The 24,574-nt window shown below is 47.8% G+C and overlaps 1 protein-coding gene across 1 annotated transcript in view; it reads left to right on the top strand.

Moving 5' to 3' along the window:
* Window positions 1-24,574, top strand: part of CDC42BPG (CDC42 binding protein kinase gamma) — a 99,578-nt gene that overhangs the window by 66,422 nt on the left and 8,582 nt on the right. The window contains exons 21-33 of the mRNA XM_087943697.1: window positions 3,792-3,841; window positions 4,953-5,057; window positions 6,402-6,446; window positions 6,568-6,673; window positions 7,252-7,385; window positions 7,786-7,916; window positions 10,143-10,224; window positions 11,666-11,882; window positions 12,402-12,464; window positions 14,256-14,843; window positions 17,510-17,607; window positions 21,500-21,584; window positions 22,883-23,003. Coding sequence (XP_087799823.1) covers window positions 3,792-3,841; window positions 4,953-5,057; window positions 6,402-6,446; window positions 6,568-6,673; window positions 7,252-7,385; window positions 7,786-7,916; window positions 10,143-10,224; window positions 11,666-11,882; window positions 12,402-12,464; window positions 14,256-14,843; window positions 17,510-17,607; window positions 21,500-21,584; window positions 22,883-23,003 — 1,825 coding nt within the window. The remainder of the gene's footprint in view (window positions 1-3,791; window positions 3,842-4,952; window positions 5,058-6,401; window positions 6,447-6,567; window positions 6,674-7,251; window positions 7,386-7,785; window positions 7,917-10,142; window positions 10,225-11,665; window positions 11,883-12,401; window positions 12,465-14,255; window positions 14,844-17,509; window positions 17,608-21,499; window positions 21,585-22,882; window positions 23,004-24,574) is intronic.

Genomic DNA, 24,574 nt, shown 5'->3' with positions numbered 1-24,574 from the left:
CCTTCTTTAGACTCATTTCCTCCCAAGTTCAAGCCCTCAGGTATTGCAGTTAATCCCAAGATGTCTCCAGGGAGAATGGTCTCCTTCCATTATGTTCCCCTCCATACCTCTCACTTTGGCTGCCCACATGGCCTCTTTCCCTAGCATTAAGGAATGTAGCATCCCCTCATCAGGGCCTCTTTCTAAGCTCATCATTTACTACAATTTTTCCAAAGAGATTATAACAACACCCCCCCAAACATAATAATAATAATACAAAAGGCATATACATAAGATAAAAAATATAAAAAGGCTTAACGATGGAGCATGTCAAAAGTATACAAGCAAAACATGTATATACAGGGAGATATATTTCATTTGATAGATTAATAGAATTGGAAGGGACCCCGCAAGGTCATCCAGTCCAACCCCCATTTGTGAAACCTTTAAGCATCTTATATACCATTTTATTTTTGAATGTACTTATTTCTAACACAATCCAGATCAAGGGAGGTACTAATACCACTCTAAAAAGCCGTAGTAAGACTACACATAGGGTACTGCATCCAGTTTTGGTCACCACACTATAAAAAAGAGATTGAGACTCTAAAAAGAGTGCAGAGAAGAGCAACCAGGATGATGAGGGGACTGGAGGCTCAAACATACACTGAACGGTTGCAGGAACTGGGCCTGGCTAGTCTAGCGAAGAGAAGCACCATGGTGTCGTGCTTGGGTGGGGGGGTTAGACTAGATGACCTACAAGGTCTCTTCCAACTGTTTATCTGGATCTATCTAAGATGATCAAAGGCCTGGAGATTAAAACATATGATGAACGGTTGCAGGAACTGGGCCTGGCTAGTCTAGGGAAGAGAAGGACCAGGGGAGACAGGAGAGCAGCCTTCCAGTGTTTGAGGGGCTGCCACAGAGAGAAAATGGGGGTGGGTGTCAAGCTATTTTCCAAGGCACCTGAAGGCCAGACAAGGAATAGTGGATGGAAGCTGACCAAGGAGAGATTCAACCTGGAAATAGGGAGAAATTTCCTGACAGTGAGAACAATCAACCAACAGAACAGAAGTTGCCTTCAGAAGTTGTGGGAGCTTCACCCCTGGAGGCTTTCAAGAAGAGACTGGATTAACATCTGTCAGAAATGTGTAGGGTCTTCTGCTTGGACTAGGTGGGCCGCAGCCCACTGGTGGGCTGTGAGAAAATTTTGGTGGGCTGCAGAAAATTTTGGTGTTCTCACCCCAAGAACACCCCCCCCCCAAAGCCACTAATCCAGGCTGCGCAGAAACACAAGGCTGCGCCGCCCACAGGAGGAACCCTCCCCCGCCCACTCACTCCTTATCCAGCAAACTTGCCTGCAAAATTGCTATTTTTCCATTTTCCGACCATCATCTGTTCTGCTGTGCCGGAGATTTAGATTAGCTAGGAAGCAGGAAATGGTTGGATTTCTTGCTTTCTAGCTAGTCTTTAGATCTTCGGCTCTGCTTTTAAGTACAGCCGAACCTCCCTTAGGACTGAAGGTTTGCTTGCAAGCAAATTCAGTGCAGACTCACGGCAAGTAAATTTGAGAGACTGAGCTAGCCGATGGCAGAAAGATAGATCTCTGAATGATTCTGTGAGCAACTCAATCTGCCTGCTTTGCCTGATTTTGGTTAAAAGTTGCTCTTTTTTTAATAAAAAATTCAATATTTATATAAATATTTATAATATTTACATACAAGCCATGCCCAGCCAGTCACATGACCACCAAGCCACACCCACAAATTAAGCCACGCCCACAGAACCGGTTAGTGGTCCCTGGGATCTAAAATTATGAGTTTGGTGGTCCCTGAGGTCCAAAAGGTTGGCAACCCCCGGACTAGATGACCCACAAGATCCCTTCCAACTCTGTTAATCTACACTGCTCAAAAAAATAAAGGGAACACAAAAATAAGACATCTTAGATCTGAATGAATGAAATATTCTTATTAAATACTTTGTTCATTACATAGTTGAATGTGCTGACAACACAATTACACAAAAATTATCAGTGGAAATCCAATTTAGCAACCCATGGAGGTCTGGATTTGGAGTTACACTCAAAATTAAAGTGGAAAAAAACACTACAGGCTGATCCAACTTTGATGTAATGTCCTTAAAACAAGTCAAAATGAGGCTCAGTAGTGTGTGTGTGGCCTCCACGTGCCTGTATGACCTCCCTACAATGCCTGGGCATGTTCCTGATGAGGTGGCGGATGGCCTCCTGAGGGATCTCCTCCCACACCTGGACTAACGCATCCCCCAACTCCTGGACAGTCTGCGGTGCAACGTGGCGTTGGTGGATGGAGCGAGACATGATGTCCCAGATGTGCTCAATTGGATTCAGGTCTGGGGAACGGGCGGGCCAGTCCGTAGCATCAATGCCTTCGTCTTGCAGGAACTGCTGACACACTCCAGCCACATGAGGTCCAGCATTGTCTTGCATTAGGAGGAACCCAGGGCCAACCGCACCAGCATATGGTCTCACAAGTGGTCCGAGGATCTCATCTCGGTACCTAATGGCAGTCAGGCTACCTCTGGCGAGCACATGGAGGGCTGTGCGGCCCCCTAAAGAAAAGCCACCCCACACCATTACTGACCCACTGCCAAACCGGTCATGCTGGAGGATGTTGCAGGCAGCAGAACCTTCTCCACGGCATCTCCAGACCCTGTCACTTCTGTCACATGTGCTCAGTGTGAACCTGCTTTCATCTGTGAAGAGCAGGGCACCAGTGGCGAATTTGCCAATCTTGGTGTTCTCTGGCAAATGCCAAACGTCCTGCACGGTGTTGGGCTGTAAGCACAACCCCCACCTGTGTACGTTGGGCCCTCATACCACCCTCATAGAGTCTGTTTCTGACCGTTTGAGCAGCCAGATGCACATTTGTGGCCCGCTGGAGGTCATTTTGCAGGGCCCTGGCAGTGCTCCTCCTGTCCCTCCTTGCACAAAGGCGGAGGTAGCGGTCCTGATGCTGGGTTGTTGCCCTCCTACGGCCTCCTCCACGTCTCCTGATGTACTGGCCTGTCTCCTGGTAGCGCCTCCATGCTCTGGACACTACGCTGACAGACACAACAAACCTTCTTGCCACAGCTCGCATCCTGGATGAGCTGCACTACCTGAGCCACTTGTGTGGGTTGTAGACTCCGTCTCATGCTACCACTAGAGTGAAAGCACTGCCAGCATTCAAAAGTGACCAAATCATCAGCCAGAAAGCATAGGAACTGAGAAGTGGTCTGTGGTCACCACCTGCAGCACCACTCCTTTCTTGGGGATGTCTTGCTAACTGCCTCTGCTTTCCACCTGTTGTCTATTCCATTTGCACAACAGCACGTGAAATGGATTGTCAATCAGTGTTGGACAGTTTGATTTCACAGAAGTGTGATTGACTTGGAGTTACCTTGTGTCATTTAAGTGTTCCCTTTATTTTTTTGAGCAGTGTATATAATCAGTTACTGTTTTTGATCCAAGTCTCTTCTAATCTGTACTTCTACCTTTGATTTTTTTTCCTGCCTAAATGGCTGCACTGGGCCTGGGAATTCTGAGAGTGAAAGAAAGTCCACCTATATTGAAGTTGCAAAGTTTGAAAAAAGTTGCTTTGACTCCTACAATTCCCTTATAAAATGCCTTGCGGTTGAATTCTAAGCCTTCTACTGCTGATCCCGGAAAAGGTTAATTCCATTATCAGGCATGGAACAGAAAGTGTATTAATTACAGATGTAAATAGTTCAAGGCAGATCCAGGATCCACAAAGCCTCTCTTTTTTTCTCTCTCTCTCTCATTTTCTTAACAGGTATCAAGTACCAAACCCCATTGGTTCCTTTCTTCTTCCGAAGCACCAGCGTAAGTTTTCACTTTTTGGTCAGGTACAGATAGTTCTCGACTTACTTACGACTACAGTCGAGCCCAACCTTTCTGTTGCTAAGCCAGTCGGTTGTTCAGTGAATTTTGCAACTTTATGAGCTTCCTTGCTACCGTTGTGAAGTGGATCACGGTAGCTGTTAAGTCACTGTTGTGGCCCGCCAGATTTGGACAGTGACAAGGTTGGGGAGGAACACGAGCCAGTCCTGGAGTCGGGGGAAGGCTCTGACGAGGGCTCTGTGTCGGAGGCAGAGATGGGGCCAGTGTCGTCCAACGGTTATCAGCTGTCTTCAGAGTCGGAGATCGGTGGGGTAGAAGAACAGCTGGAGCCTGTTCCCAGTGTGCTCATGCACAGAGCTGCCAGATGAAGGGAACAGCTAAGGAACAAGGGTTGACTTGGGAGTAAAGGCTCAGGTGGACGGTAAATGGCCCCTCCCATAGGGAATAAAAGAGGAGTGAAGGGGGGGGTTTGCAGGAGACAATTAGTTCAATTGGGTGAAGATCTGCTCCTGCATTCTTGCCAAGTATTGTCTGCTACAGTGTGGTGTCTGAAAGATTACGGCCTGGCAACTCTCCAAGTCTGATAAAGGTCCGTAACTGTGAAATACCTTGGAAGACTGTTTGCTGGGACTAGGTTGGGGCATGGAACAGAAGTTGCCTTTGGGAGTCGTGGGACCTTCATCACTGGAGGTTTTTAAGAAGAGACTTATCTGAAATGGTGTAGGGTCTCCTGCGTGGGTGGGTAGGGTGGACTAGATGACCTCGCGGGGTCCCTTCCAATTCTATTAATCTGTTATCAAATGAAATATATATCTCCCCGTATATACATGTTTTGTTTTTATACTTCCGACTCGGTTATTCTGTTATTACTCTGTTATTCAGAAGTTGTGGGAGCTTTCAAGGAGATGCTAAACTGCCCTCTGTCAGAAATGGTGTAGGGTCTGCTTGGCTGGGGGTGGGGTGGGTGGGGGTTGGACTAGATGACCTACGAGGTCCCTTCTGACTCTGTTGATCTGTGTGCATGTTAATCTGGACGACCCGAATCCGGACACTGCACGAGCAACTGGGCCTGTCTTGTCCCCTTGTCTTTCAGAAGGACGCCATCGCTTTTGGGAACACGGCCGACTCCCAGGAGGCGCGGAGACCGTCCGAGGAGGTTCAGGTGTACCCCGAAGGCAGGAGAAGCCTCCAGTCCAACGTAAGTCCTGGCTGGAACGGAGAGATCTTTCCTCCAGGCAGCTATGACCAGAATCTAACAGGTTAAGCTGCGTGTGGTCGCCTGAGGGCGAATTGGGCGTCGAATATAATTTAATGACTAAAACAAATACAATAAATCCCTAAAGAGGGGCTTGAAACATCTAACCTCTTAAGGGATGCAGTTGTTGAGTCACAACTCAATCTTAACAACTTTTTTTTTCTCGTGGTCGTTAAGCAAATCCAGCTTCTCCCATTGCTTGTCAGAAACCCCCTGGGAAGCTGCAATTCCGACGACATGACCGACCCTGAGGATGCTACAATGGTCATAAGTGTGAATAAGGGTCATGGTTCTCTTTTTTCACTGCCTTATTGTAGTAATGAACAACTTTGGTCATTAAAGAAAATGGTTGTAAGTCAAGGACTACCTGTAATGGGGACTGTCTTTTCCTTCCTTCCTTCCTTCCTTCCTTCCTTCCTTCCTTTTCCTTCATTCTTTTCTTCTGTCCTACATTCTTGCTCTCCTTTCTTCTCCCTCCCTCCCTCTGTCCCTCCTTCCTTCCTTCCTTCCTTCCTTCCTTCCTTCCTTCCTTCCTTCCTTCCTTCCTTCCTTCCTTCCTTCCTTCCTTCCTTCCTTCCTTCCTTCCTTCCTTCCTTCCTTCCTTCCCTCCCTCCCTCCCTCCCTCCCTCCCTGCAGAAGTCGTGGCTGCTCCATCACTGGAGATTTTCATGAAGAAACTGCACAGCCACCTGTGTGAAATGGTATAGGGGGTTGAGCAGGGGGTTGGACTAGAAGTCCTCTAAGGCCCCTTCCATTGTGTTATTCTATATGCTATATTCCTCTTTATTTTCTCTGCCAATTCTTAAATTCTCACTTCAGGATATACAATAAAAACTGAACTCAAAAACAGAGATAGAAACGGAAAAAAAATTTGTTTTCTTCCTGGCCTCTTTTCTTCACTCTCTCTCCCCAGCTGGTATAGCTTAATAAATGATTGGGCAAAACCATTTACTAATATATATATTATCTAGCAAAGGACCGATAAAATGTTGGTTGGGGCCAGATGTGGCCAGAGGACCCTGGGGAGAAATTCAACATGGTCAAAAACCAGGTGGCAGCTGTAAAACAGGCATAGAAATGTTCGATGAGATGACAATTGGCTTCAATGCAGGTCATGCCAACATGTTCTCTCCTAATAAACCTTTTGAAGTTTTTGAAGTTTGGCTTGAGGCTCATGGTTTAAGGAGGGCAACTGCCGGAATCCTGACACCAGGATAGCATGAAGTATTTCAATCTCGCTTTTCTGCTCCTCCTAACTTCTTATTCTTTCTTGTTTTTCCCATACAGGCAGGAGCCCCGCTTGCCGAGAGCGGCCATTCCGCATCCCTCAAGGTGAAGACTTAAAACCGTGGAAGTTTAAAAATTTAAAAGCCCGTTGCCCCTTTTTTTCTGCAAAGAAAAGACAGGCGTGAGAGGGTTCTTGCAAACTGTCTCCCCCGTTGTGTCTTCCTAGCCCAAAACGCACAGCTTCAAAACCCACAGCTTCTCGGCCCCCACCAAGTGCATGCGCTGCACGTCGCTGATGGTCGGGCTGGTCCGGCAAGGCCTGACTTGTGAGGGTGAGTGGCATTTTGTTGGGCACAATAGATGGGTAGGAGGGGTGGGGGGCAAGGAAAGGGGGCCAGGTTGGGAAAGACTCCTGTCTGGAGTTCCAGAGGCCCCCAAAACTGAGACCAAAGCTCTATAATGGGAATCCTGTCTGACACGTTTTCATTTTGGTGCATGAGGACTAGAAACTTAACTGGATTGCAGGAGAACAGACCATAGCTCAATTAAAAGTCAGGGGAATGATTGCTCCAGTTGGTTCTTCGCCTACACCTTAGCTATGATGTACATCAAAAGGTTTCGGGCAATCTCAACCAACGTGACGGTTGTCTGGGGGATTCTGGGAGTTGAAGTCCACACATCTTAAAGGGCCGTTTCAACAAATACATTGGCTGACTGGGGAATTCTGGGAGTTGAAGTCCACGCATCCTAAAGTTGGTGAGGTTGAAAAACACAGGTTGGAAAAGGGGCTACCAGCCTCCCCCTTATTTTTGGCCCCTCTAGGACAACTCCGCTCTTGTCCTGCAAGGGCTAAGAAATTTAAACACGCCAAAGGAAATAATTTTTCTCACTTTTCGCCCTTCTTCTTCAGCCTGCAACTTTGTCTGCCATGTTTCCTGTGCGTCTGGAGCCTCCATCTGCCCCATGCCCCCGGAGCAGCTGCAGAAAACCCTGGGGGTGAATCCGGTGAATGGAACTGGCACCGCCTTTGAGGGGTATTTGTCGGTAAGAAACTGGGTTTCCATCCTTGCATAGGGCAGATAGGATAGGATAGGATGGGATGGGATGGAATGGAATATAGAATAGAATAGAATAGAATAGAATAGAATAGAATAGAATAGAATAGAATAGAATAGAATAGAATAGAATAGAACAGAATAGAATAGAACAGAACAGAACAGAATACAAATAGAATGGAACAGAACAGAACAGAATAGAATAGAATAGAATAGAATAGAATAGAATAGAATAGAATAGAATAGAATAGAACCTCCAAGGGACCTTATTATTCTACGTTCCATGTTCTAAGTGGATCTCCTGCTCTGCTGGAATGAAAATATTTCCTGGACTTGCACCTGCTAACTCTCGGGAAAACCAATTTGCCTGTTTCTCTTCTTATCCAAAGGTGCCCAAGCCCTCCGGGGTGAGGAAGGGCTGGCAGAAGGCCTTCGTGGTCATCAGTGACTTCAAGATTTTCCTCTTCGACGCCTCCGAAGGGAAGATCTCACAGGGTGTCATGCATGTCACAGATATGCGGTGAGTGTATCCATGATGGGGAATTCTGGGAGTTGAAGTCCACAGACTAGAACACTGGGCCATATTTCACAAAATGAAATTCAACGTAGAGAAAAGTAAAGTCTTATACTTAGGCAAGAAATACCAAAAGGACACATAGAGACTGGATGAAACCAGGCTTAGTAGCAGTAATTGCGAGGGGGATCTTGGAGTCTTAGGGGACAACCAGGTAAACGTGAGCCAGCAGTGTGCAGCAGCAGCCAAAAAAGCCAATGCAATCCTAAGCTGCATTAACAGAGGGACACAATCGAGATCAAGAGAGGTACTAATACCACTCTATAAACCCTTAGTAAGGCCACACCTAGAGTACTGCATCCAGTTTTGGTCGCCACACTATAAAAAAAAGGTTAAGACTCTAGAAAGAGTGCAGAGAAGAGCAACCAGGATGATGAGGGGACGAGGCTCAAACATATGAAGAACATTTGCAGGAACTGGGCCTGGCTAGTCTAGGGAAGAGAAGGACCAGGGGAGACAGGAGAGCATCTTCCAATATTTGAGGGGCTGCCCCAGAGAGGAGGAAGAGGGTCAAGCTATTTTTCAAAGCCCCTGAAGGCCAGACAAGGAATAATGGATGGAAACTGAACCAGGGGAGATTCAACCTGGAAATAAGGAGGAATTTCCTAACAGGGAGAACAATCAACCCATGGAACAGAAGTTGCCTTCAGAAGTTGTGGGAGCTTCATCCCTGGAGGCTTTCAAGAAGAGACTGGGCTGCTATTTGTCAGAAATGGTGTAGGGTCTCCTGCTTGGACTAGATGACCTACAAGGTCCTTTTGAACTCTGGTTATCTGTTATCACCCCTCTTAAAGCATGCTGGCTGGGGAATTTTGGGAGTTGAAGCCCACACATCTTCCAGTTGCCAAGGTTGAGAAGCTGTGGGTTAGATTTTTGGCTGCCTTGTTAGATATCTTGGGCAAACCCAGTGGTGATTCGTAGAGTGGCTGAGAGGAATGTTGAGGCTTGGGTCAAATTGGTGGGCCAGATTAGACTCCTGGGATGGAAATTCCCAACCTCTGTGATGTTGCACTTAGCCGTTTTCTCTATCCACTTAGACTGAAAAGATGTTGAGACTCTAGAAAGAGTGCAGAGAAGAACAACAAAGATTATTAGGGGTCTGGAAGCTAAAACATATGAAGAACAGTTGCAGGAATTAGTAATGGCTATTCTAATGGAAAGAAGGGCTGGGGGGGACATGATAGCAGCCTTCCGGTATTTGAGGGGCTGTTATAAAGAAGAGGGGTCCAGCTATTCTCCAAAGCAGGGATCGCCAATCTTTTGGATTCAGGGACCACCAACTCATAATTTTAAATCCCAGGGACCACTAATATGAATTTTGACTGGCGGTGACTTGCTGACAGTGGGAGAGAGAGAGAGAGAGAGATCTGATCGAACCTCTTTCTCCCTCCCTCCCTCTCTCTCTGTCTCTCTCTCTCTCTCTCTCTCACACACACACACACACACAGAGGCAGGGGTGGGATTCAAATATCTTAACTGGTTCTGTGGGTGTGGCCTAATTTGTGGGTGTGGCTTGATGGGCATGTGACCGGCTGGGCATGGCTTGTATGTAAATAGTATAAATATTTATGTAAATGTTGAATTTTTTATAAAAAGAGAGCAACTTTTACCCAAAATCAGGAAAAGCAGGCAGACAGATTGAGTTGCTCACAGAATCACAGATTCGCTCAGAGATCTATCTTTCTGCCATTGGTTACCTGAGTCTTTCACATAAAATTTGTTAGCAAGCAAACTCACAAAATTAACACACAACACCCCATGTATGTAAATATTAAATTTTCTCTGCGGACCACCAAAATTTTCTCTGCGGACCATCGATAGGCTGCGACCCACCGGTTGGCGACCACTGCTCCAAACCACTAAAGGCAGGATCATGAACAATGGATGGGAACCAACCAAGGAGAGATCCAACCTAGCACTAAGCACAAATTTTCTAATAGTGGGAACAATTAATTAGTGAAATGACTTATCTTAAGAAGTCTCCCTCACTAGAGGTTTTCAAGAAGAGGCTGGACAGCCACTTTTCCAAAATGGTACAAGTTCTCCTGCTTGAGCAAGGGGTTGGACTAGAAGACCTCCAAGGTCCCTTTCCAACTCTATTATTCTGTTATTCTTAGTCACTCCCCAGGAGGTTGATTTTTTTTTTCTCACTCGTTTTTATCCCGGCGACAGGGATGAGCAGTTTTCCGTGGCTCCTGTCCTCGCCTCCGATGTCATCCATGCTAACAATAAAGATGTGCCTTGTATCTTCCGGGTAAGAACCAGAAGGGGCGAGGGAAGCCCAGAATGGGAATAACTTTGTCCGGTGCTCTCCTAACCCAATGGGGACCTTGCTGATGGTTCGATTTGTGGTTAGTGCAGGACCTCAGAGCCATGAACTGTTGAGTGGCCAGCGAGGGTCTCCCAGCTCACTTGCAAAGACAGCAAGGATCCCAAACTGAGGTTTGTCCATGTGGGGCAGTTGCTGAGTCCCCTCTCACCTTTTTAGAGTTGCTAAGAGAAAGGGAGGGGGGAGCAGTGCGACAGCTTGGAAATCGAAAGTGCATTCCACAAATGTTTTCAAGGATAGTAACTAGTGGTCCAAAGTTTCTACCTCGCAAAATTCTAACTGGAGAGCCTGATTGGTGACTCTGGGCTATGGATGTGTCCCATTGGAGAATATGAATCATGATACACCCAGGGGATTGGGGGGAAAACCAGGGTCAAGGGTGACAGTGAATGATGTGTCTCAGAGTCAGCTGCACCCAGGCAGTGCCGGCATGTTAACTCCCAATAAATCCTTTTGAAGTTTTGGAAGTTTGGCTCGAGACTCGTGATTTAAATGGGGGGTAACTGCCGGAATCCTGACAGAGAGGAGAGCAAAGGAAAGCAATAAGCCAGCTCTCAAGGAAAGGGAGACGTAGACAATAGCCAGACCCTCCCTGGCTGGGAAATAAATAGGAGGGGATTGGGAGCAGCCAGTTGTCACAGACAACCGTTCATTTCTAGTATACAAGCAATTGGGATTTCTTGGATAAACTCAGGTTTCTTGGGACGAAATTACATTTGATTTTTTGTTTATCCCTGTGAATAAAAAGACTGTTACTGCCCTGTTATTTAAAAAAGGGGGTTTGTTTTACTCATGAGTAAATGTCTTATCACTATTTGTGAAAGCTGGGTCAGAGCAAAATCAAAGTTTGATTCTTTTCCACCACAACCCAAAGTCCAGAAGCAGCCCCGGCTGCCTTTAACATGCATCCATGTTAAAAAGCGTGGCTCAGTGGCTAAGACGCTGTGCTTGTTGATCAGAAAGGTCGGCAATTTGGCAGTTCAAATCCCTAGCGCCGCATCACGGAGTGAGCCCCCGTTCCTTGTCCCAACTTCTGCCAACCTAGCAGTTCAAAAGCACATTAAAAATGCAAGTGGAAAATTAGGGACCACTTTGGTGGAAAGGGAAGAACGTTTCATGCGCTTTCAGCGTTTAGTCCTGCCAGCCACATGACCAGGGGGTCTCTTCGGCTTTGTAACGGAGAGGAGCGCTGCCCCCTAGAGCCAGAAATGACCAGCACGGATGTCCGAGGGGAAACTTTAACTTTGACCTTAGATTTGTCTGAGTTCCTGTATGCGATCCGGCTCCTTCTCCCTTGCCGCGTCCAGCTTGGGGCGTGGCCGGGCGACGGCTGGCGTCCTGCTCGCTCACCTCATTTTTTCCGTAGGTGACGTCCACCCAGCTCTCCTGCCCTCCCACCACCAGCTCCATGCTCTTCCTGGCCGACAGCGAGGCCGAGATGCGGAGGTGGACGCAGGTGCTGAGCGAGCTGCAGCAGATGCTGCGACAGAACCGGCACTGCAACCGCTCAGTCTACGTGCTGAAAGAGGCCTACGACAACGGGCTGCCCTTCATCCCGCATGCCCTTTCGGCCGCAATCCTAGGTGCTTCCTGAAATTACGGTTCTAGGGGTTGGAGTGGGTGGGTCTGGTTTCCCCCCACACACACACCCCAGTGCATTGTCTCTGGAGCAAGGGCAATGGCCTTGATTTGGGATGGAGCGCATGAGGGGTCTCCAACCGTCCCGGCTTTATGGATCAATGTGGGAGGTGGGGAGAGAGACGGGATGGTTCTGTGCAAGCGGTGGGCGTGTACACTCTTGTGCATGGCCCCATTTATACAAATAGGCGCACACGAGTGCCACTTGCGCAAACGGAGCTTCCCACCCAAACATGAGCGCGTGGCACACATGCAAACGGAGCTTCCCACCCAAACATGAGCGTGTGGCACACATGCAAACGGAGCTTCCCACCCAAACATGAGCGTGTGGCACACATGTAAACGGAGCTTCCCATGCTCACCTGCCACTTGTGTGGTCTGGTTACAAACTGGCCCCAGTGCAGTACCACAGCCACCCCTGGACTACACTAATTGTGATGCTGTGTGTTTTTTTATTTTTGCAGACCGGGAACGACTCACTCTGGGTACAGATTACGGACTTTTCCTTGTTAATCTCAGGACAAATGGTGAGCAATCCAGTTGGTCCCAACTGATCTCAGCTATTTCTCTCTCTCTCTCTCTTTTTCTCTTTCTCTCTTTTTCTTTTTCTCTCTTTCTCTCTTTCTCGTTCTCTCTCTCTCTTTCTCTGTTTTTCTCTCTTTCTTTCTCTCTTTCTTTCTCTGTTTCTCTTTCTCTCTCTCTCTTCTCTCTCTCTCTTTCTGTTTCTCTTCTCTCTTTCTTTTCTCTCTCTTTCTCTCTTCCTCTTTCTCTCTTTTTCTTTTTCTTTTTCTCTTTCTCTCTTTTCTCTTTCTCTTTTTCTCTCTTTCTCGTTCTCTCTTTCTCTGTTTTTCTCTTTCTTTCTCTCTCTCTCTTTCTTTTTCTGTTTCTCTTTTTCTCTTTCTCTTTTCTCTCTCTTTCTCTTTCTCTTTCTTTCTTTTCTCTCTTTTCTCTCTCTTTCTCTCTCTTCCTCTTTTTCTCTCTTTTTCTCTTTCTCTCCCTCTTTCTCTTTCTCTCTGTCTTTCTGTCACTGTCTCTTTTTCTCTCTGTGTGTATCTTTTCTTTTTTGCCTCCGTTGTGCTCCTAAGTCAAGGACTACCTGTATTTGCATTTGTGTCTGAAACTGGCGTGTTGTGCAAAGCTAGAAGCTCAGTTGATTTGGGAAGCCAGCTAAATGGTCTCACGTATTTTTAAAGCAACAAGATACAGGTTGTCCTTGATTTACAGCATTGAGCTGAAAATTTCTATTGCTAAGCGGGACAGTTGTTAACTGAATTTTGCCCCATTATACGTCCCTTCTTACCACAGTGGTTAAGGGAATAACTGCAGTTGTTAAGTTGTTAAGTTAAAAGCCAATGCAATCCTAAACTGCATTAACAGAGGGATACAATCAAGATCAAGGGAAGTACTAATTCCACTCTATAAAGCCTTAGTAAGGCCACACCTAGAGTACTGCATCCAGTTTTGGTTACCATACAATAAAAAAGAAGTTGAGACTCTAGAAAAAGTGCAGAGAAGAGCAACCAGGATGATGAGGGGACTGGAGGCTAAAACATACGATGAACGGTTACAGGAACTGGGCCTGGCTAGTCTAGGGAAGAGAAGGACCAGGGGAGACAGGATAGCGGTCCTCCAATATTTGAGGGGCTGCCCCAGAGAGGAGGAGAGGGTCAAGCTATACTCCAAAGCACCTGAAGGCCAAAGAAGGAATAATGGATGGAAAGTGATCAAGGAGAGATTCAACCTGGAAATAAGGAGAAATTTCCTGACAGTGAGAAACAATCAACCAGGGGAAGAGAAGTTGCCTTCAGAAGTTGTGGGAGCTCCATCCCTGGAGGCTTCCAAGAAGAGGCTGGACTGCCATCTGTCAGAAATGGTGTAGGGTCCCCTGCTTGGGCAGGGGGTTGGACTAGATGACCTACAAGGTCCCTTCTAAATCTGTTAATCTGTTAGTAATATGGGTTGTTTAGTGAATCTGACTTGCCTGTTGACTTTGCTGGTCAGAAGGTCCTAAAAGTCGATCACGTAACCCCCGGGACACTGTAAACCGTCATAAATATGAGTCAGTTGCCAAGTGGCTGAATTTTGATCATTTGACCATGGGAAAGCTGCAACGGTCATAAGTGTGGGGAAAAAAGCTCCTCTGTCGCATTTTTTTCAGTGCCATTGTAATTTTGCCCACCAAATGGATGACGGTAAGTCAAGGACTAGCTGTATTTCTTTCCTAAGGTTCACACCACAATTTCCCTGCTCTTGATTTCCCGCCGTTGTGCCTAGACGGCATTGGGGTGGCTGCAGCTGACCGCTTGTCTCCCCTCCAGATGTGCTGCGGGTGGGCGACTGCCGGCGGGTGCAGCTGCTGCTGGTCTCCCCCGAAGCTCAGCTGCTCTCTGTGCTCTGCGGCAAGAACCACGGACTCCGCGTCTTCTCGTGGGCGGAGCTGGAGACCCCCGAGGCGCCGGGGACCAAAGTGCTGGAGGCCAAAGGCTGCCAGGCGGTGGCCGTGGGGCTAATCTGCCGCGGCACGACCCCCGTGCTCTGTGTGGCCTGCAAACGCCAGGTCCTGTGCTTCCAGATGGCTGCCACACACCCGCCCCACCGCCGTATCAAGGAGATCCAAGCGCCGGGATACGTCCAGTGCCTGGATGTGTTGGGTGACCGCCTCTGCGTGGGCTACCCGTCTGGCTTCTCCCTCTACCCTCTGCTCAATGAAGGGTCCCCTGTCAGCCTGCCCCACGCAGACGACATCCGGGCATCCGCCGTGGCCCAGATGGAAGCGCTGAAAGCCGTGGAGGTCAGCCTGAGCGAGTTCATCTTGTGCTTCAGCGGATTCGGCCTCTATGTGGACGCGCACGGCTACCGGAGCCGGGCCCAGGAGCTGATGTGGCCAGCTGCTCCTCTCAGCTGCTGTGAGTCGCGGATTTGGAGAGGGGGGAGGGCTTTGGTTGGGGATGATGGGTGCTATGGTTCGTCCCTTCTGTACATGCCAGTGGGCTCTGTCAGGGTTCCAAGTAACACACCCATAGAGCAAACAGAACTTCTGAGGCAAGCCGTTTCCTCAAAGAACAAGTTTCATTCATGCAGGAGGTTTGGGGGCCCCACGGGCCAAGCAGGCAGTGTACAGGTTGTCGCTGAGTCCATCTTTGAACCAACAGACTAGGATATCTTCTGGCCAGTCGACTCGGCCGGCCAGATCACAAAATTCCTCGGTGTATTCAGCTACCGGGCAGCAGCCTTGCTTTACAAGTCTAATGCGGTCGCGGGCTTTTCTATCGGTGAGGGGGTCTTCGAAGCGGTGGCGTAGGGCTGTCATGAATCGATCGAGGTTCCTCAGTTCTGGGGCGCTAACGTTGTGGAGGGTCACCATCCATCTGGCTCCTGCCCCTTCTAGGCCCAGGGTGACGACTCGCTGGGGAAATTCCGCCCGTATTCTTGCATGTAGGTGAGGACTTGCGCCAGGAATAATCCCAGTTTCTGGGGGTTCCCCATCGAATTTTACCCCCAAGGGCGGGACCTTTCTCTGCAGTTGTATGTCTCTGGGTTGCCCTGCTCTGGAGTGGCAAGGGGTCGGGTACCTGGTAGGGCTGCTGGTCCTCCAGTTTGTCCCATTGCTTGTTCATCCTCAGCTGGATCAGGGGTGACGGCTCGGGTTCTCTCAATTTCTGGTTCACTCGCTCTCCTTCGTTGGAGACCTGGTTCATCCCGCACATTGAGGCCCTCCAAGGCTTCCCTCATGAGGCGATTTATGTACCGTTTCAGTCGATCATCTGCCAGTGGTTCCTCGACCCCTTCTTCCTGATCAGAAAGGGCCTCCAGCTCCCTTTTCCACCTGGGTTGACGGTTTCCCCGGGTGAGGGTTACTCCCTTGGTTCTTCCATCCCAGCTGTCTCTTTCCTACGCCAAGAGACCACTTCCTTTCAATAAAGAATTCCTTTTGAAGTACCTAGCTTTCAGAAGTTCATTCTTATCCGTTGAAAGGGAAAAGTCCGGTGCTCACATAAAGCAGAATCTGCAATAGAGGTCAACCCGGAGAGGAATTTCTTTTTTTTCTTTGAAAAGAACTTCACTCTATCGAGGGGACCCTGCAAAAAATGTTTGAATATTGCAAGGAGCAATGGGAAGCCGAAGGCTGCGGAGAAACTTCGACAACTACCCATCCAGACACTGACTTTGTGTGAGATCGGAGCTGCCGTCTCGCTATAAATACTGGTGGTGGGGGCTGATGTGCTGGGCTGGTTGGCTACACTGCTGCCTCTTGATTGGTTGATGGAGCTGATGTTGGTATAATGGGCTGTGTGATGGCCTTGTGAGTTTTGTTGTGGAGATATCCTGGATCTTGTGCTGTAATCTCCTGGGTCGTTTGTTTTGTGGTGATTTTTTTTCCCCATTAGCCTCTCGTGTTTTAACTGCTTGGGTAATGGGTTGTGTGATGGGCTTGCGAGTTCTTTTGTTGTGGTATCCTGGGTCCTGGGTCCTGTTGTGGTATCCTGGGTCCAAACGACCCAGGAGATTACAACGCAGGACCCAGGATACCACAACAAAAGAACTTGCAAGCCCATAAATATAAAATATTTGGAACTTTGATATATATATCAAAGTTCCAAATATTTTATATTTATGGGCTATATATATATATACACTGTATATATATCAAACTTCCAAATATTTTTCCCAAGTCTTTTGCCCCCAAAGAAAAGCTTCTGGTTTTATCTTTAGGCTCAACTTTAAGAATCTTCTCTATTAGAATATGAATCCTACTCCGATGCAAAATGCAGGCGTGGCCCCTTGGCTACAAAGCCCAGCCTATTGTGGCTTATTTGGTAAACTAGCATTAAGCCAATCACAGCATAATCGGCAGGTGTGATGACCCAAAGGGGCGTGGCGCAAAGGTAACACAGTCAAATAGGAGTCCCTTTATTATCTCCAACTTTGCCCCCAGTGTCCAGGTTACCTTTGGCTGGAGAAAAGCTCTCCCAGGAACAGCCTTTAACTGTAGAAAATTCAGTCCAAAACAAGGTATACACAAATTGTAACTTAAAGTAATTGGCTTGACAGAGCAGGAATTTCAGACTTGAAAGCACGGCAAAACTCACAGAGTTGGGAAGACGCCAGGAACACAGATAAGCCACGATGATACCAGATAAATTCATGTTTGCTCCCAACAGCTGCCACAGTCAGCATGCATCTCTTTTAAACTCTCATTCCCAGGTGTGGCTAATGAAGGGAATCAGGGCCTTTTCCTCCCCCATAAGCCACACAACCCACATTGCTCTCTTCTCCATTTCTCCCTACGTGCCCTAGGATGAAGAGGGGGTGGGCCTGAGTCTTTCTCTGAACTCCCTCTCCCTTGTTCTCCCTCTCCACTGCTCTGCCCAGCGAGACTTTGACCTTCCCCAGTTTCCTCCACAGCCAATGGAGCCACACTCCCACTCCCTGTCAGCTGCTTGGCTTCCTCCACCGAATCAGATTCCGACAGGGGCATGACAGCAGGATTGCGGGAGGATGTGGGTGGCTGCCGAGTATGAGGGGCAGACTTGGCACACCGGCATTAACCCTGTGCTCTTTTCCATTTCAGGCTATAATGCCCCTTATTTGTCAGTATTCAGCGAAAACAGCCTAGATATCTTTGACGTACGGAAGGCCGAGTGGATTCAAACTGTCTGTCTGAAAAAGGTGCCCACCGTGTTTTCTATCCCAATAACAAGCAAAGAGTAAAACTCTACTAAAGAGGTGCTGGATCAGCGATCAGGATGCAGGCTTGACAGTCGACCGTGAGCGCTTTCACAAAATGGACGCCGCAGGGTGTGAGGCTGCTGCTCAAAAGGCCTCCTCCCAGGGGTGGGATTCAGCCGGTTCAGACCAGTTCACCGAACCGGTTGTTACACTGGTTGAATCCCACCATTGCCTTCTCCATTCCTGAACATAAAATAATTTGATAGGATGGGTGCCTTTAAGCCATGATTGTAGCGATACAGTTGTCCTCGACGTATAATTATTTGTTTAGTGACCATTCAAGGTTAGGACTGCATTGGAAAAAGGGACTTAGGACCATTTTTCACACTTAACAACCTGTGGTCACATAATCAAAATTTGGATGCTTGGCAGCTGACTCATATTTATGTCGGTCACAGCATCCTGGCATCACGCGATCCCCCTTTTATGACCTTCTGACAACTTTCTGTGGATAAGTGAATTTGGCCCCATTTTACAACTTTTCTTGCTAGTTGTAATCACTGCAGTGGTTAAGGTAGAAACAAGGTTGTTCAGTGAATCGGGCTTTGCTGGTTAGAAGGTCACAAAAGGGGATTGCGTAACTCCCCTGGGATACTGCAGACGTCATAAATACGAGTCGGTTGCCGAGCATCTGGATTTTTATTGTGTAACCATGGAGATGCTGCAAGGGTCATAAGTGTGAGAAATGGTTCTAAGTCCCCCTTTTCAATGCTATGGTATCTTCCAATGCTCAGTAAATGAATGGTTGTAACTTGAGGAAGGGAAATGAAGACGTTGCCAGCAGGGTGCAACATGTGTTCATACCCAGTCCTGCTTCTTCTAAGGTAGGAGTGTCAAATTCAAGGCCTGGGGGCCGGATCTGAGCACACCTGCGGGGTACTTAGATCTGGCCCACAGGACCGGTCTGGAAACAGCAAAGGACTGGCCCGCGGTGCCCCCCCCCCATTTTCGAAGCCGGAGGGGCTAGCAAAACAAACTAAAAATAAAACAACTTTTGCATTTGAGCATGCAAGAAGGGACAGGAAAGGAGAAAAGGGAAAGAGGAAAGACAAAGGAAAAAGATGGGAAGATGGGAAGAGAGCAAGGAAGGAAAAAGAAGGAAAGGGGAAGGAAGAAAAAAGGAGAACAAAGAGGGAAGGAAAAAGGAGAAAAGGAAGGAAGGAAAGAAATAGGTAGAATAGAGAAAAAGATGGATGAATGGGAGGAAGGAAGAAGGAAATGGGTAGAATAGAGAAAAAGATGGATGAATGGGAGGAAGGAAGGAAATGGGTAGAATAGAGAAAAGATGGATGAATGGGAGGGAGGGAGGAAATGGGTAGAATAGAGAAAAAGATGGATGAATGGGAGGAAGGAAGGAAATGGGTAGAATAGAGAAAAAGATGGATGAATGGGAGGAAGGAAGGAAATGGGTAGAATAGAGAAAAAGATGGATGAATGGGAGGAAGGAAAGAAGGAAGGAAGGAAATGGGTAGAATAGAGAAAAAGATGGATGAATGGGAGGAAGGAAAGAAGGAAGGAAGGAAATGGGTAGAATAGAGAAAAAGATGGATGAATGGGAGGGAGGGAGGGAGGAAGGAAGGAAATGGGTAGAATAGAAAAAAGATGGATGAATGGGAGGAAGGAAGGAAATGGGTAGAATAGATGGATGGGGAGGAAGGAAGGAAATGGGTAGAATAGAGAAAAGATGGATGAATGGGAGGAAGGAAAGAAGGAAGGAAGGAAATGGGTAGAATAGAGAAAAGATGGATGAATGGGAGGGAGGAGGGAGGAAGGAAGGAAATGGGTAGAATGAGAAAAAGATGGATGAATGGGAGGAAGGAAAGAAGGAAGGAAGGAAATGGGTAGAATAGAAAAAAGATGGATGAATGGGAGGAAGGAAGGAAATGGGTAGAATAGAGAAAAAGATGGATGAATGGGAGGAAGGAAGGAAATGGGTAGAATAGAGAAAAAGATGGATGAATGGGAGGAAGGAAAGAAGGAAGGAAGGAAATGGGTAGAATAGAGAAAAAGATGGATGAATGGGAGGGAGGGAGGGAGGAAGGAAGGAAATGGGTAGAATAGAGAAAAGATGGATGAATGGGAGGAAGGAAAGAAGGAAGGAAGGAATGGGTAGAATAGAGAAAAAGATGGATGAATGGGAGGAAGGAAGGAAATGGGTAGAATAGAGAAAAAGATGGATGAATGGGAGGGAGGGAGGGAGGAAGGGAGGAAATGGGTAGAATAGAGAAAAAGATGGATGAATGGGAGGAAGGAAAGAAGGAAGGAAGGAAATGGGTAGAATAGAGAAAAGATGGATGAATGGGAGGAAGGAAAGAAGGAAGGAAGGAAATGGGTAGAATAGAGAAAAAGATGGATGAATGGGAGGGAGGGAGGAAATGGGTAGAATAGAGAAAAAGATGGATGAATGGGAGGAAGGAAAGAAGGAAGGAAGGAAATGGGTAGAATAGAGAAAAAGATGGATGAATGGGAGGAAGGAAAGAAGGAAGGAAGGAAATGGGTAGAATAGAGAAAAAGATGGATGAATGGGAGGGAGGGAGGGAGGAAGGAAGGAAATGGGTAGAATAGAGAAAAAGATGGATGAATGGGAGGAAGGAAGGAAATGGGTAGAATAGAAAAAAAGATGGATGAATGGGAGGAAGGAAAGAAGGAAGGAAGGAAATGGGTAGAATAGAGAAAAAGATGGATGAATGGGAGGGAGGGAGGAAGGGAGGAAGGAAGATAAGTCCTGTCTTAGCCCTGGGCTACCACCGGTGCCCCCGACACGAGTGATGTCGAGCTGGCTATGCCTACCCTCAAACACAACCCTGATATGGCCCTCAATGAAATCAAGTTTGACACCCCTGTTCTCAGGCCAGGTGACTTTGTGTGCATCTGGGAACAGGTGGGGTGTCTCAAAGGATGGGCTGGCAAACAATACATCCCCAAATATTTTCTCTTTGACTCCTGGGTTGGTGTAGAGCAGGGGTCTCAAACACTATTTACGCTGGAGGCAGAGTCTGGGTGAGGCTGGGCCGCACGTAGAAGTGTTCAGCCAGCTAGCGACGCATGGAGAGCACATTAATATGATACTTTCATATCACGGTGGGGGCCACAGGATATCGGACTGCAGGCCGCAATTGGCCCGTGGGCCGCGAGAATGAGGCCTCTGGTGTAGAGAAAGGAGGGGTTGGCTTCCTTGCAATAGGAAAGGATGGTTCCCCTCCGTGTGTGTGTGTGTGTGTGTGTGTGTGTGGTGGGGCGATGTGTGTCCGTGTGTGTGGTGCGTTTTTGTGTGTGTGTAGTCCTGTGTCCCTCCTTGATGTTGAAGCTGTAGCAGAAGAAAGGTTGGCCCACTAGGGGTTGGGGATTATGGAGAGGCGAGGAGGGCAGGGGTGGGCTGCTATACCGGTTTGCACCGGTTCGGCTGAACTGGATGTTCATTTTTACACCTGGCTCGCCGAACCGGGAGTTGCAACGACTGGCTGGCCCCATCCGCCCCTCCCCTCCCAAGATCTCCACATGGCCCATTTTGGATCCTAGGTAAGGGCAGGGCCTGCGTGGAGGCTGAAGGAGGGTGAAAAACAGGTTGAACCAGAAGTTCCGAAAGGCCGGAAATGGGCTCGTTTTCGGTCTCCACAGAGCCTCTGGGGCCCAGGGAGGCCATTTTCGCCCTCCTGGAGACTCGAGGAAAGCCTCCTGAGTCTGGGGAGGGTGAAAATCCCCCCCCCACCCTGGTGCAGGAGGCTGACTAGGCCACACCCACCTGGCAGAGAACTGCTTGCTAAAAAAATTTTTTTTGAAGCCCGCCCATTGGCGAAGGACATCCGTTGACATCCCTTTCTCCTCCGCTCAGGTGCGTGCACTGAATCCCGAAGGCTCGTTGTGCACCTTCGGCAGCGAAAAAGTCCGGCTCACCTACCTCAGGAACAAAGGTGCAGGTAAGGAGGAGGGGCGGGGCGCCAAGCAGGTAAAAGAAGGGAGCCAGGAATTTTGCCGAGGGAACGGGAGTTGCATTCGCATGACAATTTTGACCCGGGTCTGAATGCTGTTGTTTTGTGGGTCTGCAGATTGATTGATTTAATGAAATTTGCTTGCCATCCATCTCGCCGGGCGGCTAATGTTAAAATAAATCCAGAAATATATATATTTACAGATAGTCCTCGACTTAACAGTTCATTCGGTGATTGATCGAAGTTATAACAGCGCTGAAAAATGTGATTATGACCATTTTTCACACTTATGGCCAGCATTCCCATGATCATGGGGTCCAAATTCAGATGCTTGGCCACTGGTTCATACTTGTGACCGTTGCTAAGTGATGTCCTTTTGCAACCTTCTGACAATCAAAGTCAATGGGGAAACCAGATTCACTTAACAACCAAGTGACTACTTGTAGTAATCCACGGCAGTAATTCACTTCATAACTGTGGCAAGAAAGGTCGTAAAACGGGACAAAACTCATTTAACCAATGTCTCGCTTAGTAACAGAAATTTTGGGGTTCAATTGTGGTCGTAAGGCAAGGACTATCCGTAGTTATACATGCAAAAATGTGCATTAACACTGCAATAAAGCACAAGTTATCAGATTGTGCTGCATCTCACAATAACCAACTAGCCAAGAGGTACTAATCCCACTCTGTGTAAAGCCTTAGTAAGGCCACGCCTGGAGTCCTGCATCCAGTTTTGGTCACCACACTATAAAAATGAGATTGAGACTCTGGAAAGAGTGCAGAGAAGAGCAACCAGGATGATGAGGGGACTGGAGGCTGAAACATACGATGACCGGTTGCAGGAACTGGGCCTGGCTAGTCTAGGGAAGAGAAGGACCAGGGGAGACAGGAGAGCAGCCTTCCAGTATTGGAGGAGCTGCCCCAGAGAGGAGGAAGGGGGTCAAGCTATTCTCCAAAACACCTGAAGGCCAAACAAGGAATAATGGATGGAAACTGAACAAGGAGAGATTCAACCTGGAAATAAGGAGAAACTTTCTGACAGTGAGAACAATCAACAATGGGAAAGAAGTTGCCTTCGGAAGTTGTGGGAGCTTCATCCCTGGAGGCTTTCAAGAAGAGACTGGACTGTCCTTTGTCAGAGGTGCTGTAGGGTCTCCTGCTTGGGTGGGGGGGTTGGACTAGATGACCTACAAGGTCCCTTCCAGGTCTGTTAATCTGTTCACTAAACCATTCACTAACCACTAACAAATTTGATGTGAGGAGCCTGACTTTCCTTCCTTCTCCAGACCAGGATGAGTTCGAAATTCCCCAGACCACTGATAACAGCCGGCGGTACCTCATGAGGACTAGGCACAAGCGGTGCTTCTCTTTCCGGATCACCGAGGAGGAGCGGCAACATCAGAGGAGGTGAGGCTATTCAGAGAGGGGGATTTTGTGACGGCTGCTGTTCAGAAGCTAGACGGGCTGTTGCAACATCCGGTGCCATTTTCATTTACCTCAGCCAGTGAAAAATCTGCATTGCAGGCCAAGTTTGGTTTGATTGTAATCCTGGTTCATTTCAATGTGGCTTGGCATATTACGCAAATCCAAAACGCTGGATATTTTTATTCTTCTTTGTTAAATTTGTTCGCCACCCATCTCATAACAAGGTGATTTTTTTATGACCGTTAGCCATGTACCCTAGAGAGTCCCCGACTTACAACTGTTTTATTTAGTGACTGCTCCAAATTACAACGGCACTGGGGAAAAAAGGGACTTATGACCATTTCCCCACACTTTTTCCACCTGGCAGCATCCCCAGGGTCACGTGATCAGGCAAGTTGGCAACTGACTCACTCCGACAATCCACCCCCATTCGAATCATGAGCCTCTAGCCGCGTCTCCCAGAGTTGAAAAAAATGATTTATTAGGAGTGAACATGTCGGTGTTACCTGGGTGTAGCCGACTCTGAGACACATCATTCATTTCCCCCTTGACCCTGGTCTTCCCCCCCACCCCCTGGATGTATATTCTCCAATGGGACACCTCCATAGCCAAGAGTCATCCATCATGCTCTCCAGTAATAATCTTGTGCGCCAGAAGCTTCGGTCGCCTAGAAATTATCTATGAAAGCATTTAAGGAGTGCTGTTCTGACCCAAACCTTGTTCCAAGAAAACAAACACAAAACAGAGATAACAGCAAAACTCTTTAATGATTCTTTACGAATTCCGTTCCTTCCTGGTTAAAAGGCTGTTTCAAATTAATTATTTCTGATAAGAACGAGAGCCTTGCCAAGGTTGTGCAAGGCTGCCAAGAACACTAGGTTAAGTTGCCAAGAAACATTTCAAACCCAAAAAGTCTCCAAACACCAACCAAGATATTCCGAACGTCCACAAGGCTTGAGTGCAAAAACGTCCTTGCTTCCTGCAAAGAACTCCAGTTTCTCAGCTGGCTTTTATCTCTTGAGGGAGGGGCCATTACCTTGCAGCCTTACTCCTGAGTCGCATGTGCTGCTACAGCTGCTCTTTCCTTCAAGCAGCCCTGTGCACACACACCCTGGGCACAGGCTCCTCGGGGGCCTCTTCATTGCTGCTGCCAGCCTCCTCAATCTCCGAAGGCAGCATTCCACTCCCTGATGGTCCTGGCCCCATCCCTGCCCCACACGCAGGCCCCTCATCCGAGTCCTCGCTCTCCGAGACCTCAGCCGTCCTCACCTGCTGCCAGCGAGCCACAACAAATGCACTACTTCCCCCACTCCCTTTCTGCTGGCAACTCTAAAAGACCAGAGAAATATTTTTGAGTTGACATTATGTTTATGTTGGTCGCTGTGTCCTTTTGCGACCTTCTGACAAACTAAGTCTGACTCACTTAACAACCATGTGACAAATTAAGCAGCGGAGGTGATTCGCTGAACAACTGGGACAGGGAAGGTCGTATAACGGGGCAAAAATTCACTTAGCTGTGTCTCGTCTTAGCAGCAGAAATGGTGGGCATAGCT

Source organism: Notechis scutatus, chromosome 14 (genome assembly GCF_049901735.1).
Source record: "Notechis scutatus isolate UNSWTSFEM ecotype Mainland chromosome 14, rNotScu1.2, whole genome shotgun sequence".
NCBI lineage: Eukaryota > Metazoa > Chordata > Lepidosauria > Squamata > Elapidae > Notechis > Notechis scutatus.
This window is presented reverse-complemented; position numbering and strand designations above follow the sequence as displayed.